At 39.1% G+C, this 18,110-nt stretch overlaps 1 protein-coding gene across 1 annotated transcript in view; it reads left to right on the forward strand.

Moving 5' to 3' along the window:
* Nucleotides 1-18,110, forward strand: part of SHC2 (SHC adaptor protein 2) — a 40,225-nt gene that overhangs the window by 17,613 nt on the left and 4,502 nt on the right. Inside the window, 6 exon segments of the mRNA XM_053700034.1 lie at nt 2,001-2,127; nt 2,488-2,668; nt 16,316-16,401; nt 16,475-16,626; nt 17,477-17,520; nt 17,522-17,773. Of these exon segments, the coding sequence (XP_053556009.1) occupies nt 2,001-2,127; nt 2,488-2,668; nt 16,316-16,401; nt 16,475-16,626; nt 17,477-17,520; nt 17,522-17,773 (842 nt within the window).

The raw sequence follows: 18,110 nt of genomic DNA on the forward strand, positions 1-18,110 counted from the left end.
GCGCAGGTATTCTCACTGCCTGTGACACATGATGTATCATGCACACTGACCTGAAGCACGTTATACAGCTGTAAAAAACATGGACAATATTACTGATCTGTGAATGTGCACAGCTTATGTCAGAATACCCGAGCGCCAAGATGGTGGCCCCCAGAACAAAGAGGTAGAGCTTCAGTATCTGGCCCCTTTAAGCTATTAAAAAGGAGAACTGATTTGTAAAGAGCTGCAGGAACAAGATAAAATGCAATAAAATTGTTACTTTTCTTTTGTAGTTGTGCACAGCAGTTTAATGTCCCTTTAATATTATACCAAAAAGTACTTTATTTTTCTATTCTAAAATAAGTCTTTGTGAATGGGCTGAACAGGGGTGTTCCCTGGACGTATCCAAAGTTTTCTCTCAGTTTTTATCTTATTCTCTACGCATGTAATGCTTTCAGGTTGTGATTGTTTTATCTTGCAAAATGAAAGCTGATGAGTTGTCTCAAAATACGTGAGGAACTGAATGTACTGATAGAAAAAGTAATATATATATATAAGGCAAAACACACTGAAAACAGCACAATGTGACTGTATGAGATCAGTGCTGTATGCTCTCCGTCATTTGCTTTCTCCTATGGGATCCTCCATTGCAGAGCTCATCATTATTTGTATGTGTGTATGGGAGAAAGCTGTTCTTTTTTTAGAGAATTGAGAGAGGGAAGCCCATGCGAGGTTTTGCAGGATATTTATTTCCATGCCAACAAATTTGAAAGAATCCGTCCACAACTAAGATATCTTTCTGTATGTAAATTAAATCCTACCCCAGATTCACTAAGATGCTGAGAATATTCTAGTGAGAATAATCCATCCACTTTCTATTCAATCCTATATAGCTCGGAGAGATACCTCATGTTTAGTGAATCAGCTTTATAGTGTATCGGCAATCGAAGGGTATTTTCTTGCTCAGGGTCTGTCTGAAAGCTGTAGTATGAAAAGAGGAGTGTGCCTGAATGAGATTTCAGGATAATAAAAAAAGAGAAGAGGGAGGTGAATGGTGATGCAATATGGAGGAAAGAGAGTTTTTGTGTTAGAAGGCTAGAAGAGAGATAATTTAGGCTGGTACAGAACGTGTACCCTCCATTCTTATCCCCTGAGATGCTGCTGGCGGTTGCTAAGGAGACAGTGACGGAGGTTGTTGATTGTTTCCATGGTAATGGAGATATATATTGGGTTACAAAAGGCCTGCAAGGTTATAACAAGGAATGGACATTTTGATACAAAGTAGCTCCCTTTTAAGGAGGTTAATTTATAAACAAGACGTACTGCAGAGATACTTGGTTCTCAACTGTAGAAGCTTTTTTATGTCTGCTCATTCTAATTCATTAGGACAAGTGCAGATCACTGGGCATTTAATGAGAATCACATTATGAAAATTAGCTACCCATAACCTATATTTCTGAGAGCATCCGTGCACGCTCTGTTAATAAGGCTTATTAAATCTTAACTGCAATAAGGGTTCAGACATTAAGTTACAACCTAATGAAAAAACAAACAAAAAAATAAAAGTTACCCAGAATAACTTATTTAACTCTTTAGGATTCAAACACCAGCTGCCCAGTCATCTAATAGTACAAGGTTAATGTTATGTGTGAACTGTAGGACTACTTGAGTGTGAATGTACGAATAATAGGAAGCCGACTGACTCCATAATCTGAGCCCAATGCTGCTTTGTGGTAAAACAAAAAGTAGTTTAATTAAAAAATAAATACAATTTATCAACAACAGGATTTTGTAGGAATAAGTGCCTTAGTTTCTTGAAGACTTTGGTAACTCCCCAATAGCTATGTGCCCTGCTATACATTATGTGTCCCTTCATCCCTAGCACACATCGTTTGTGGATATCATAGCAGTGTTAATGTGTGTTCTTGTCTTTCGCACCAACCCCTCTTCTCCTCATTTGGACCACTCCTTCCTTCCCATGTGTTCCCTTGTGTCCCATATCTCACCCCCATCCTCCGCAGCCTGTCATATTCTGGAGTGTTGTGAGGGACTGGCCCAAAGTGTGATCAGCACTATAGGACAAGCATTTGAGTTGAGGTTCAAACAGTTCCTGCACAGCCCCCCCAAACTGGCAGCTCCCACTGACAGGTAGGCCAAAAAGTCAACGTACCCCTGACTGTAACTTGCATCCCCCTATTGTCTTGTCCACAAAATACTCACACAGACTAAAGTATATAAGAAACTATGCCCTCACTTTTGACTGATAATGTCAGAAATACAACCAAATACAGAATGCTCCTCCCAGTGTTCTAATTTTAGTGTAATATCCCTGGTATTTTGTATTCAGCAGGTTTAATTTCTGCTGCTGCATTGTCTTCTAGCTCGTCTGCTAAAATACCCCTCACATATGTCTACAATTTTGTCTGTACTTCTTTCCTCCATAGTCTTTCAAAATATGACGTTTGATACAGGTATTTTCTTTCACTCTCCTATCACTTGTTTCCACAGGGTGGTGCTGGGAGATGAAACATGGGGGGGAGAGGACGAGCACAGCTCAGAACACAACTACTATAACAGTATCCCTGGAAAAGAGCCCCCAGTCGGAGGGGTGAAGGACTGTCGCTTGAGGGAAGGGGGAGCCATTGGACAGTCAGCTTCACAGACAACTGCCAATGGGCCAGGGCCTCAGGTAAATATAATTCCAACTGTCAAGAAAGAAAATATAAATATATATATAGATATATACAGTACATATATATATATATATATAGAGAGAGAGAAAGATCACTGTATTTTTCAATGATACAGGATAACCGTAGGGTATAAAAACACTTGCTGTGCTACTAGCAGTCAAGGGGTTCACTTCATTACTGCATGGGTGTTGTTTGCAACCTAAAAGGTAAACTTTTGGGTTTATATGTTGCTGTCAGCCAAGAGGGTAAAAACCATGCTCTCTTGTGCAAATATATTTGGTGTTGTCAAGGTTGAGGGCCAAAGGTATAGTTTAGTAGAGGGGGGCATTTTGTGGCCACATGTTCATTTACTCACAAGTTGTCCGGTATTTTGTCACTCATTTGTGTTTAACATGATTTTGTTTTAAATATTTCATCCAAAAATGTTTATAATCAGTTGATAAAAAATAATTATTCCATATGGCCCCTCTTTCTGCCTCTGCAGCTGTAAGGAATGTCCCTTTTTACTCCCAGAAAAGACATATACCCCTTTTTACCCTACAAAACACCTGCATTCTCTCTACTCACATTTCCTAAACCCTGGAAGTAACCTCATTATGACTTGAGCCAACATCATAAAAACCTCCCTGTGTAACTTCCAGTCACTGACATCTTTTCCGGTGTCTGGAGGACAAATCCCTGACAAGCTTTGCTTTCCCTGAAATGTGTTCCAACATAAAGGCAATCTGGTGGTCCAAGAAAAAAGACTTACCTCTTGTCTGTTACAGAGTGCATGATGTTCCCCAGCCATTAGATTCAAATCCAAAGGCATCCCAGAAAGGGAGCAGTCATTCCAAAACTCCATGGTTATAAACCATCACTATTGTTGGCGCAAATCTCCTTGGGAAAGGAGGTCTAGTTGATTGTATGAAACATTTTTCCGTAAAAAAATACATTTTGCATCGCCATAAAATTCAGCAGCATGGACAGAAGCTAAAAAGAAGAGGTATTACTATGGATTGATGAGTCACTGAAATTACCATTGCTCTTAGTGTCCTTCTCGGCACCTTTGTAGAAGATATATTTGAGAAAAGCTCAACTGGTATACAGGAGTCTAATTTGAAACTGTTGCACACGAGAAGGTGTTAAGGTGGGCTGGAGAAAATATATCACAAAACACAAACTTTGAGAAAGCTAAATCAATACTGATGCACCTGCAGACACTGATTCTTGGTTCAAAAGTAGAATTTTGTCTTTATAAATCACTAGATCTATGAAGTAAAATTTGCTGCCACTGGTTTCAGAACTTTGGTAATGCATCAAGTAGTCGAGACTAGGCTGAAGGGATTGCATGGGATCTGCAAAAATGCCCTTTGCTACTGGAATTGTAGATAATATCTGCAATCTTGGTCAACAAAGATAGAAAGATATACATCCTTCCAATTAAGATATGTGGACTAGTCTCAATGAAATAATATGTCTCTGAAAATGTGGATATAGGAATGCAGAGCATTAAAATAAATTTAGGACAGGTAGTTGATTTTTTCCTTACTAAAAAGATGCTGCTGACAAAACCTGAGAGGAAGAAGCCTACTTGAATTGTCTCTTCATTTAAAAGGTTGTTCTTGAAACAACTTCTGATCATGAAATGAAAATGAGCTTGCCTTCATTTGGTTCTTCTACAACATATTTTTAGCAACATGTAACTGTTGGGGGGGAGGGGGAGCAAATCTGCCTGTTTTATGAAGAGAACTGATTAATGAGATTAGCACATCATAACTCACCTTTGGTAGCATAACCTCTCCTGTATAAGGATCCTTATAAACAGCCTAATTTGGACCTATGTGGGAATAGGTTTCTATGGAAGAGCTATGTGCTGTATTTGTCATTGAAACCTGTCTCCTGCTCGTGCGTTAAATTTGCTTGAAGCAGGCTTTTTGCACACGTCGGGTAGCGTGTGTATTACAAGTTGAAAGTAAAATGTTTTTAATCAAGCGCTAACTGGATGCGCGAAAAAAGGCAAACTTTAAATATCATAATCGAGTTAACATATTCCCCCATAGTTTTCAATGGAGCGTGAAAAGTGAAAAAAACCCTAACACCCTTAATCGCGCGCAACCCCAATCGCATTTACTCAAGTGCGCTAACCTGTCATGAAATATGAATATTTCACATTCCAATGCTCTTCACATAGCAGAGTATGTTCTATTTATTCATAAATACATATTTTTATATATATATATATATATTTATTTTTTTTGTAAAATATATATATATATATATATATATATATACAGTATATATTATATTTTATATATATTATATATATATATATGTAGAAAAAAATCACTATGGTTTACTAGTCAGGGTTAAAAAGCTACTAGCCCAGAGAGAAAAAGTTACTAGTTCACTCATGTGTTAAAGATATGAAAAAGTCTGGGCGGAGCCTGGCCGTGCCGGAACATGGCCGACTTGTGAAAGAGCTCTGAGCTAAACAACTCTCAACCTCCTAATAGAGCCGGGTATAGACCTCACGGAGTGCTACAACTGGTCACCGGGTGATCAGGGAAGCAGTGGGAGATTGCAGAGAGTGAGATGGTCCCCCCCTGGTCCTTAACTTAAGATAAGTTCTCCTGTGCACACATCGCATCAGGGGCCGTCGCCATATTGTCACAACATTTGGTCCGGCTAACACAAGCGCAGCTCATACACTTGCTGTAGTAACGCCGCAACGAAACAGGCACAATGCTGTGCAGATACACTGAATCAGTGTCGGTCCAGACACAGGCATCCCAGCACGGTCCTTGCATACAGCGAGCCGATAACTACGCAGCAGCAAAAATTATTTTGAAGAGTGGAGTGGCCATGCTTTCAGCAGCAACGGAAGGGTGAGACTCTCAATGCTTAATTCTAGCAGCAACACTCATAACTAGCCTAACCATCCCATGAAGCTAATTCAGATCCCAACATGTATGAAATCATGCCCTCCTATAATTCAATATATATCGTTTAGCTGTTGAAAAGGCACATATCTTATAGCTCCTGGAACCGCAGCTTTTACATGTAACAACTCTAGCAAGTCCACAGGGATCCACTTCCTTTCTTCTAGATATCCCACAAGTCTAAATCCAGTTCTTTAAAGGGCCATTTACTACTCAGTATAATTATTGAGTCGACATACTTAGCATACTTGTTGAAGTGGTGCTCTGAGAGCTTAATATGGCGTCTAAAAAAGGCGCTAAATCGGACAAAAATAATAAACAAGCTGCACTACCTATGTCAGTGGGCAATTTCTTTGGCACTCATGAGACCTCTACTCTTGAACAACATGAGGGCGGGGGCAACATACAACACATACCGGACGCAGTACAACAACAGACTGCTCCGGTAGAGCTTATGACACAATTAAAAGCAGATATAGCCAACCTCCCATCTAAATCCGATTTTGACTCCTTGAAAAATGTAATCAAATCTGAACTCACAACAATAAGAGAAGAAATCTCTGAAATTGGATATAGAGTTGAGGACTTGGAGGACACACAAGAAACTTTGAATTCACTGACAGACACGATTATAACACAATCCATCGTACAAGAGGTTAAGATATCAGCTCTCCAAGACAAGATTGACGATTTAGACAACAGAAATCGCAGAAACAACTTAAGAATCCGAGGCATACCAGAGAAGATCACTAACGCTGACTTAGAAACATACGTTCAAGATCTGTTTTGTCATCTGAAGAAAGATCAACAGGCCCCAAAGGTGGAACTCGACAGGGTCCACAGGGCCCTTAGACCTCCCCCACCAGATAGAACTCCCCCAAGGGACGTAATCTTGAGATTCCTCAGATATAAAGATAAGGAAGAAATTTGGATACTGGCCCGCCAATTAAGGGACATAACATACCTTGACCATCACCTTCAAATCTTTATGGACTTGAACCCAAATACATTACAAAGAAGAAGGGAAATTGCCTTTATAACCAGAGTGCTCAGGGACAGAAAGATAAGATACAGATGGGGATATCCCTTTAGCCTAGTGGTCACACATGAAGGAAGTGTATTCACCTACAAAGAACCCCAGGACCTGGAAGCTCTCTCTAAGGGATTGAATATTTCTTTTAATATCCCCACTGAGTTTGACTCTCAGGGAAATAGGGAAGCTGGAGAGACCTCGGACCCCAGACCATTGCAAGGAAAGCACTGCTGGCAGGTGGTGAACACCAGCAAGCGCAGAAAGGACAAAAACAAATCATCTCCTTTAGAAGATGCAATGGTTTCTACCGCACAAGAGACATGAAGCTGCACGTAGATGGGTGAGATTGTACCAATCTTGAACATGTTTTTGTTTTATAGAAATTGTTGGAGGATGATGAATACGACAGTATGATTACTTGTTTGGGAAATGTATGTATTATGCGCTCTAATAGAGATTAAATTCATTATATATGAAAGGGGGTAATTATGTTGTTTTGCAATCCCTCCTAACCTATGGCTTTGAGCATCTCTTTGTTCTTACAGTATGTTTTATATGTTAATGTTGTTTTGAAAACTGCATTAAGCCGACGTAATCAATTTTTTAAGTACCAGATTATGAGGGAGCACATGGTGTATCACAGAGTTTCTGCCACACACTAGTCACGAGAGTTAGCCCACCGCCAGCACTGTATCATTTAACAATATATGGATCCTATAGATAAACTGAAGGGTATATACCATCCTCACGGTTAATGCAAAGGGCCTCGATAGCCCATATAAAAGGAATACAGCTATGAGAGATTTCAATGAAAGAAAGGGCGATGTGATTTTCTTGCAGGAGACAAACTTCTTGCAGATTAGAGAACCTCACAGCTTTAGATTACAAGTTTGTGAACTCTTTTTATGCCTCTAACACTGCTAAAAAAGGAGGAGTTGGTATTCTGTTGCGAAAGGGTGTATCATTCCAGGTCCACAAATGCATAAAAGACAAATTGGGTAGATTCCTCATACTAGTGGGTACCTTGTTTCATAAGCAAGTGACACTGGTCCAGCACATACGCACCAAACACTGGCAGGATATTTTCTTTAACACTCTGGACCAACGCAATACTAGAAGTAGTAAAGGGCTCTTTAATACTGTTTCGGTGACCTCAACTGTACATTAGATCCCACATTGGATAACTCTTCAGGGACAACATCCACATCACACGCAATTATCCATAAGCTTCAAAAACATTTAAGGGATCTAAACTCTACATGATGTTTGGAGGATACTAAACAGGAAAGTGAAAGATTATACATTTTACCTCCCACCCTCATGTTAGATACTCGAGGATAGACTATATTCTAACAGACGTTACTAGCTTAGTCTGGGTAAAGTCCTGCAAGATACTTCCCACAACATGGACAGATCACTCCTTGGTCAGTTGTCACATGCGTTGGGATACAAGAGATAGCACTAGTTATGTATGGAGATTGGAAGACAGACTATTAGATGACCCCATATATGCTGAAAAAATAGAGAAAGCTTTATAAGACTTCTTTCAGTTTAACTCAGACGCTGAGGTGGACACTAGATACCGCTGGGCGCACACAAAGCTGTTATCAGGGGGGAATTAATGAGTATGAAAGGACACCAACTGAAACAACAAAGAGCTTATTTAAACTTGGTGTTAAATAAATTAGAAGACTTAGAGAGAACCCATAAACAGGACCCTAGAGACGCACAAACATTAGATCTTTTAACAGAATATATGGGCAAACTTAACACAATTTTTGATAAGGAATGTAAAATCACAGCACTTAAATTGAAACAACAGCACTATGAGGGACATAATAAATGTAGTAAATTATTCGCCAGGAAGCTGAAACGTAAAACAAATAAAACTTATATACTAGGAATTAAAGACTCCAAAGAAAGAGGAGAAAACCTCATCTGCGCATATTGCTGAGGCATTCCGTGCATATTATGAAAAACTTTATAACTTGCAGGAATCTCCTCCAGAAAACATAGATGCATTTCTGGATCAAATATAATTACCAGATATAGGGGAGGAAGAAGGGGCTCGTCTCAACGAACCTTTCACCCTCAATGAAATAAAGAGCATAATTAGGGACTTGCCAAATGAAAAGAGCCCCCGGGCCCAGACGGCTTCACAACTTATTATTTTAAAAAGATATAGACAACCTTTTCACCCCACATGCTAGGTCTATATCAAAATATATCAGAATGGAATCCTTTCTTGGAAGAATCCTTGGCAGCACACATTGTTGTGCTCCCTAAACCAGGAAAGAAATCAGGACAGAGTGGAAAATTTCAGGCCCATATCCCTACTTAATAATGATATCAAAATATACGCCAAACTACTTGGCCAAAAGGTTGAACCCCATCATTCCACAGATAATTGATAAAGACCAAGTAGGGTTTGTAATTGGCAGAGAGGCAAGGGAAATACAGTGAGAGCCATCAACCTGATAGACTACGCAGTTTCGCGGGATGCCCCATTGGTCCTGATCTCACGACGCGTAAAAAGCTTTTGACCGCGTCCGATGGAGATTTTAAAGAAGGTATTGGAAAAATTTGGTATAGGGACTTCATTTATAGCGAAAATAATGTCATTATATAGCTCCCCCTCAGCACAAGTAAGGGTGAACAGCGATGTTATCCCAACCTTTTCAAATCAGCAATGGCACGAGACAGGGGTGTCCTCTGTCCCCTCTGCTGTTTGCCTGTGCGGTAGAGGCCCTGGCTGTGACAATTAGGAACGACCCAAAAAATCAAGGGAGTTAAGATCAGAGAAAACGATCATAAAATCATGTTATAATGCAGATGACATCTTGTTTACTCTCATGGATCCACTCATATCCTGCCATATATATTACAACACTTGCAAAACTTTCAACTCGCATCAAACTTTATGATTAATAAAAGAAAATCATATAATACTCAATATCTCTCTGACACAAAACCTTCTTACTCAACTAAAAGAGACGTGCCCCTTTAAATGGCAGGAAAAATCCTTAAATATCTAGGGGTCTTGATCACAAGAAACCCACAAGACTTATTTTCAGATTAACTACATCCTCCTGCAGAGACGAATAAAGCTGACCTCTTCCTCTTGGAGATCTTTACAGACTTCTTGGTTGGGGAGAATAAACATTTTCAAAATGAATGTCCTACCACATATACTATATGTCTTACAAGCCCTACCTATTCACTTTCCACCTAACTTCCTCTCGTCCCTACAATCAAAAATTTTAGAGTTTGTTTGGGAGGAAAAAAAATGCTAGAATAAATAAACGTATAATGTGTACACCTCTGCTAAGTGGTGGGCTTGGCGTGCCTGATCTGATAAAATACAGATATGCAACCTATTTACAAAGAATACTTTTCTGGTTCTATAATTTTCAAAATAAAGCCTGGGTACAACTAGAGCAAGAGATGTCAGATATTAAACACTTAGGAGGCCAATGCTGGACTAGACTTGGGCTATACGGACAGGGACCAATAATCCTCCACAGGTTAAGTTCTGAACTTTTAGAGTTTGGAGCAATATATTGTCAAAGTTTCCACGCATATCCTCCAAACATTCCCCCCTAACTCCTATGTTTGAAAATAAAGACTTTTTCCGCATGTACACAGCTGCTCACACTACACTTCCAGCACGTCAAATAGAACTTTTATAGGTGTATCAATTGGAAAATGAACAAGCCCTACGAACAAAAGGGAAATTGGTAGAGGAGGGACTACTGATGTTTAAGGACTGGTTATTTCATCATCAATGTGTTTCCTTTATTTTTAAACATTGTGATAGGAAAAATCTAAGCAGACCATTGACTCAATTTGAAAACATGTGCATCTCTCCAAAGCCAATAGCTCATTCTTTATCCTTATTATATAACATTTTGCAGATACAGCCCCCGGGTCATGTTCCATACTACATCGAGAGATGGAACAATGACTTGGTATGGTTATCAACCAGAGAGAGGCAAAAATGTTTTTTTATAATATCGCAAAATCATCTGTCTCAGCCAACCTGACTGAACTAAACCTCAAAATACTTCATAGGTGGTACATGACACCAGTTAGAATACACAAACTCTTTCACACACATTTTAACGATTGCTGGCGGTGCAGTGCAGAGAAAGGCACAATGTCCTATATTTGGTGGACTTGTAATAGTATAGCTCCCATATGGGATTGTATAGCGGGCAGAGTCCTCCAAGGTACTGGGTAGACATGTGTTACCTGATCCAAAAATTTGGCTATTCTTACACTATCCTATAAAATTTCCGACTGTACAAAAAAAAAATGCTGTGTATTTTAAGTAATAGTGTGAAAAATCTTTTAGCTCAAAATTGGAAATCCCGAAATATACCAGATGTGGCACAATGGATCCACAAGTGTAATGATTTACTTAAAATGGAGGAATATCACTATATTAGGGTTAGAGGCACAGATCTGTTACGCACAGATGTTGTTAATGTGGGGGACCTATATTGAACATAGATTTGAGAATCAGGGCCGAGATGGTGGCGAAACCCCTCAATAATATCCAAGTAAGAAAATGGGGGTACATGTGTGTTTGGGTCGACATCTCATAGGGGGCGTTGGTTAGTAGGTTACGTGTCCTCCCCATAGAAAGCTTAGTCTGGCTTGCAGTTTTGTTTTCAAAATGTTGTTATGTTAAATATATATATTTATACAAAGTGGTATCCAATCTATGTAGTAGGGTAGTCTTCATGAATGCAATTTTTTTTATATGTACATCATATGTGATATGTTTGTGATGACTATTGATTATATAGTGACTTTTTTTATCTTGGATGTCCAATAAAAAAATTATTAAAAAAAAAAAATATAGGAAAAAGTCAAATTTCTAAGTCATCAGCTGCAATTTCTAAGTCGTAGCCGGAACCACTGGAGATGTCAAGCACTGGTAAATATATAGTCACTGGATTAAGATCAATAAAGTATTAATTTATTCAGTGGTAACATTTCAAGGTTCACAGATCCCTTCCTCAGGCCAGACGTGCAACAATGTATCAGTGCAACTTAAATATGCTAAGTCCCACCCCAAAATTAATTAAAAAATATGTGCCAGAGCAGGCGGGACAAGTTATGGAGCAGTGGGTCTTTAGACCGCTGCTTCAAAACTTCTGTTTCGGCTCGCCGGAAACAAGGGGCATCAAGCTCCATACGGAGCTTGATAAATAAGCCCCTGTCTCTTTTTGTTCAATAACCATGACTTACACCACCAATATATAGCCTATTTAACCCTCTCAATCGTCACAATTCTCTTGACTGCACACTTTATATGCAAACAAGCACACTTCTAATTCATTTCACTATCACTGAAACCTGGTAGCCCTTCAAAGAAATGGTGCCTCTCCTCCTCGAACACAACCTCTGCACTCTCTCTGTCCTATGGTGGCCTGCACTTCAGTCACACTCCAGGGCAGGAGGACAGACAAGGAGAGGGAGTAGGCATTCTTTTTTTTTCCATTACTGTATATTCCACTACATTCCATTGACTCACATCCTTTTTTTTCTTTGTTCACCGCTGTAGGTTCTCTGTGTTGCTGTTATCCATTGGCCTCCTGGTCCAGATCAATATTTAGGACCCACATTTCCTCTCCTGTTAATGGCCCTTCCCTCGTCTTAGGTGATTTCAACATACCCATTGACAATCCTAACAAGCCTGGTGCCTCTATACTGTCCCCAATCTCTGTGCATTTTTTTACGTTTTCTAACTTCCTCTTTTCTCTCTTGGAACACCATCTACAACTTTCTCTCTAACTCTCACAGGAGCATCTTCATCAACCCCCAAAAAAGTGCTACCTTAAAGGAACTTAAATTACTTAGATCTCCCAGACTTTTGTTCTAAACAGAAACCTCTACTCTCCAACATTTCATCCCTCTCTTGCCCAGACCTTGTGGCCTTACAATATAATTCTGTACTAAAAATCATCACTTGAGAAAGCACCCTCCACAGTTTGCTGTGCATCATGCACATCATTGACAGCCATAGCACACCAAACAGAACCGATATCTTCAGAGGAGGTTCACGGACTGCTGAACATCAGTGGAGGAAATCATGCACACAATGCTGATTTCCTCTATATAAATTCATCCTCATACCATACAACTCTGTCCTCTACCTCGCCAAACACACTCTATTTCTCCTCCCATGTTGTCAACCTCATTTAACAAACCCCAGAAAACTGTTTTCAAACTTTAACTCCCTCCTATGTCTGCCTTTACCTACCAAACTCACTGTTATAAATATTGCTGATGACTTCAAAAATAAAATTGACACAAATAGGAAAACACATTGCTCTCTCACACCCTCAAAGACAGCCCTTCTACCTACCCCGTCTATAACAAAACTCTCTTTTACTTCTCTCCTGTAACAGCAAGTCTTCATACTGCTATCTTTTTTCACTGCACATAACTGTCCACTCAACCCCATTCCTTCACAACTTCTTCACTCTCTCTTTGTTTCTTTAAACCTCTGCCCTAAACTCCTCTCACCACTGGCATATTTCCTGATACATTTAAGCAAGTGTTAATCTAACCAAATCCTAAAAAGTCCCATCTTGATCCTCTCTAACTATTGGCCTGTTTAGGTTTTAGTTTATAATCGCCTATCTCAGTTTCTCTCAAAAACTCTTTATTTGATCCCTTCCAATCTGGGTTGCACCCAAACACAGATAAACTGTTCGTTACTACAGTAACAGGTGATCAGATATCAGCTAAACTAAAGGGGCAAATACTCCTTACTAATTCTTCTAAATATATCTGCTGCTTGACCATCTTCTCCTCTCAAAAAAATCTATATTCTTTTGTCCTCCGAGACACAGCCCTCTCCTGGTTTGCGTCTATCTCTCGAACTGCTCATTTCTCATGTTAATTAATTTAACAGGGTGTGTTTTGGGGTCCCATTGTTTTTTTTTTTATCTATACATCCTTCCTTGTAAAACGTATATACTCCTTTGGGTTCCAGTACCACTTATATATGCTGATGACACACTAATCTATCTTTCTTCTCCTGATATCTCTCCCCTCTTTACTCAACCAGATTTCCAACTGCCTCTCTGCAATTTCCTCTTGGATGTGTCTTCCCTACTACTATTCTGTCTAAAATTGAGTTGTCTTATTCCGCCCGTCTTCCTAGACATCCCACATCTGAATTTATTTTACAGTTGGAAACTCTCTTTCTTACACTTCATCACAGGTCCGCTGTTTACATAATTTTTCCTTTTCCTTACTCATGAAACTACCAAAATACTAATTTATTCCTTATTTTGTCACCTATTGACTATTGCAACCTGCTCCTAAATGGTCTTCCCAAACACCACCTCTCCCTCCTCCAATCTGTCATGAATGCTTCAGCTAGACTCATCAACCTAAGTTGCCGATCTACATTAGCTCCCACACTCTGCCTGGTCCCAACACTTGCTCCCAATTCACAGTCCAGAATACAAAGCAAAATATTAACCCTAACCTATAAAGCATTTAACAGCCTCACCCCCAACTTTATTTCCTCTCATCTCCAAATACTCCCTGACTCGTACTCCTATTCGATGAACAACTGAGCATATGTCTCTCCCCTCCTATTATTTCTACTTTCCCTCTCTCACCTCCAAGACGTTTCACTGCACTGCTTCTGTCATTTGGAACAGGCTTACCATCTCTTTTCTGTTTTTTCATCCTAACCTAAGTTAAATCTTGAACTGCCTTTGACTCGCTACTGCAACTACAAGCCACGTGACAAACTACCCCAAACCTTATGTCTCTTCACCCTTCAACCTCTTAACTGTAAGTTTTTTCGGAGCAGGGCCCTCCTCCTTCTATACTAGTTTGTTTAGTCATTTATGTATTTCTATCTTACAAACAAATCTTTCTCGGATAGATATCCCTACTGTTGTACCCAGTGCTACAGAATTTTGTGGCGCTATACAAAAAAATGATAACAATAATATTATACTCTGTCTCTGTAGCTATCAATAGCTGCTTGAATAGGATTTAGCCCTATGTAACAGTCCAAATTTGTAGGTAGAGTTTTACCTCTTGAAGCTTTCTGTGGATAAACTTCAAACACCATGAATAAAATAATAAAATTAATATTATAAATATGCTCCCCTTGACGAGGGTTAACAATCAAAAACATTAGATAAAGAATAGAATTTGATAACGGGATAGGCTTCAAAAGTCATGTGAAATTATTGCAGATCCCACCTTGATCCATCCACATATGGGATCAGATGCCAACCATGGGTCATGGTCTCCAATTACAAAAACAATCATGATCTCCCAAAACTTTTTTAATTAAAATAATACCCTTCATAAAAAAAAACCACTCAGATTCTTACCCCAATGTTCCCCTCTAACAATTGCTTTTTAAACTACTGTCAAAACAGCCCCTGTAATCAATCTTCCTGAAACAGGTTTTTACATCTGTATTGAGACTAAGGGGCCTATGTATCAATGGTCTTGCGGACCTGATCCGACAGTGCGGATCAGGTCCGCAAGACCTCGCTGAATGCGGAGAGCAATACACTCTCTGTATTCAGCATTGCACCAGCAGCTCACAAGATCTGCTGGTAGCAAACGCCACCCCCTGCAGACTCGCGGCCAATGGGCCGCCAGCAGGGAGGTGGTCAATCAACCCGATCGTACTCGATCGGGTTGAATTGTTGCAATTCCTGTCCGCCTGCTCAGAGCAGGTGGACAGGGTTATGGAGCAGCGGTCTTTAGACCGCTACTTCACAACTGCTGTTTCTGGCGAGGTCTGAAGAAACACGGGCCCACAAGCTCCATACGGAGCTTGATAAATGGGCCTCCATATATGTTTTATTTAATAGGTAATGTTTAATTTGCTGCACTTTTGGTATAATTAGTAGTTGGAAACCAAGCGTAAACAAACAATATATTATGTCATTTAGGCAATATTTATAAGCCATAATACAGGCGTGAACATGTAACTTAAAGGTAGTTTTATATAATTTCTAATACATTTGTACCCTCAGAAAGATAGTACAGTAGTTTAATCAGAAAGGTATTTGTTGTTTTAAATAAATATAGATTATTATTTGCATTGTTAGACACAAAAACCAAACCAAAGACACAGACGGAAAGATTGTTAACTTACAGGCTCTAGTGATTTTTGCTATTTTTATTTTTGTCAAAATATGAATTAAAAAGTTTTTATTTCAGAATAAGGTTTGGATTTTTGAAATTCTGTATTGGGGGATTTGTACCTGTATTACAAATTATATAAAACTACCTTTAGGTTACAAGTATAAAACTATATTATGATATGGTAAATATTGCCTAAATGGAAATAAGATATTGTTGTTTACACTTGGTTATATCCCCTCTCCCAAACTGTCCCATTTTACAGATGCAAATATTCCAAAATCCAAACCTTTTACTGGTCCCAAGCAGTTTTGGAATAAAGGCTTTTCTAATGTACTTATTTTATATTGCGTCCTATAATTAAACGGGAATATCTGTAACACACTGATCTATATATAAACACAAATAATGAGCACTTTTCTTTATGATATATTGATGAATGAGTATTTTCACAAATCTATATCTAGAATATATTGGAAAATATGAACTGAATGAATATCTAAATCGCCTGTATTTATTTTTTTTTCTCCTTTTCTCAGTCTCAGGTGGGGTCTCCAGCCAGAAGACCTCCAGTGTCACATTCTGGGTCTCAGTGGAGCTTGAGGTGCAGGGTAAGTAAAACACATTAAGAGTGATGGAGGTCAGTGACAGGGGATGTCACCATTCTGATGCAAGATATTTCTTTACCAGGACAGGCAGTGAAGCCCTCCTCTGACCAATGATCGGGCTGTAGGAGTCAGAGACTATGAAGAGCATATGTATGTAAAACACACAGAACCTGGATAACTGGAGCAACGACAGGGAAAGCATTATATGAATCCTGAGGACAGTCCCAAGAAGGATCTGTTTGATATGAGTAAGTGGGCTGGAGGTGTAATATTCTGCTTTATTCTGCTGAAAACCAAATGCTGATGGCCATGAAAGGAAATGGGAAATACTGATAGAAGAGAGTAATAAAATGTACTCAATTAACAAGTAGTTAACATTCACCTTTATAATCAATTGAATCATAAATGTAAAAAAAAATGTATAAAGAGAAATAGGAAATTAGTGGTAAGACATGATATTTTGCAGAGTAAATAAGTATTATAAACAGATAATGAGATGCATCTGATTCACCACAGAAGACAAAATAAACCTCCTATTCACAAAGTGGTTAGGACAGACAGAACAACTACTTGATTGTGCCAGACACTTATGAAAATAATCACCATTCCCCAGTACTAAAATGTATTTTCTTAAAATCAATTTGCAATTTTTTTTTAAAAAATTACATGAAACCCAAACATTTTCTAAGCATGATACTTGATAGATCATAGATTTTCAAACAACTTCCCAATTTACTTCTGTATAAAATTTGCTTAATTTTCTTGGTAGCCTTTGTTGAAGGAGCTGCAATGCACTACTGGGAGCTAGCTGAGCACATTGGCAAACCTATGGAAAGATGCATATCTGTGCAGCCAGCAATCAGCAGCTAGCTCACAGCTTCTTTTCAACAAAGGATACCAAAAGCAAATTTGATAAATTAAGTACATTGGAAAGTTATTTAAACTTGTATTCTCTATCTAAGTCACAAATGAATAATTTTAGGTTTGTATGTTCCTTTAATATCAATTTGCTTTGTTTGTGGCCACCCACAACTTCACTTTACAGTAGACTTGGCCCATGATCTTGCACCTAATGCACTTTGTTCTATTTATCTAAAGGACCATTTGAAGATGCCCTGAAGCTCCATGAATCAACCCTATCTTGGGTCCCAAAGGCTAGATGATGAGTGGCCAAGTCCCTCCACCAGGAAAGCTCCTGTGGCTCCAACAGAGGAGCAGTTGAAAGGAGAGCCATGGTACCAGGGGAAGATGAGCAGAAGAGAGGCAGAAAAGTTGCTGCAAAGGGATGGAGATTTTCTAGTGAGAGACAGCATCACCAATCCAGGGCAATATGTCCTAACTGGCATGCACAAGGGGCAGCCCAAGCACTTACTGCTGGTTGAGCCAGAAGGAGTGGTAAGGATCCCATCTACCAACAAACACAAATCATAATTGTATGGTGTTACTGGGTAACAGAGATACACAACTTACTAGAAGGTAATTCCTTTAATGGCCAGATAGATTAAGGCATAAGCTTTGTGTAAGACAACCTAAATACATTTCAGTCAGTGACGTGCAGTCACAGGAGGCAGGTGAGGCAGCGCCTCCCCCTGGCCAATCTATGTAATTACAGCCTTTATTTAAAATTAAAAAATAAAAAAATTAGATTTTTTTTTTTTTTCATATTTTTTTTTTTTTATAAATAAGGTGACCCCCCCCTACCCCCCCACCCCTCCACCAAAATCAGGATTCT

This window comes from Bombina bombina, chromosome 2 (assembly GCF_027579735.1).
Source record: "Bombina bombina isolate aBomBom1 chromosome 2, aBomBom1.pri, whole genome shotgun sequence".
Lineage (NCBI taxonomy): Eukaryota > Metazoa > Chordata > Amphibia > Anura > Bombinatoridae > Bombina > Bombina bombina.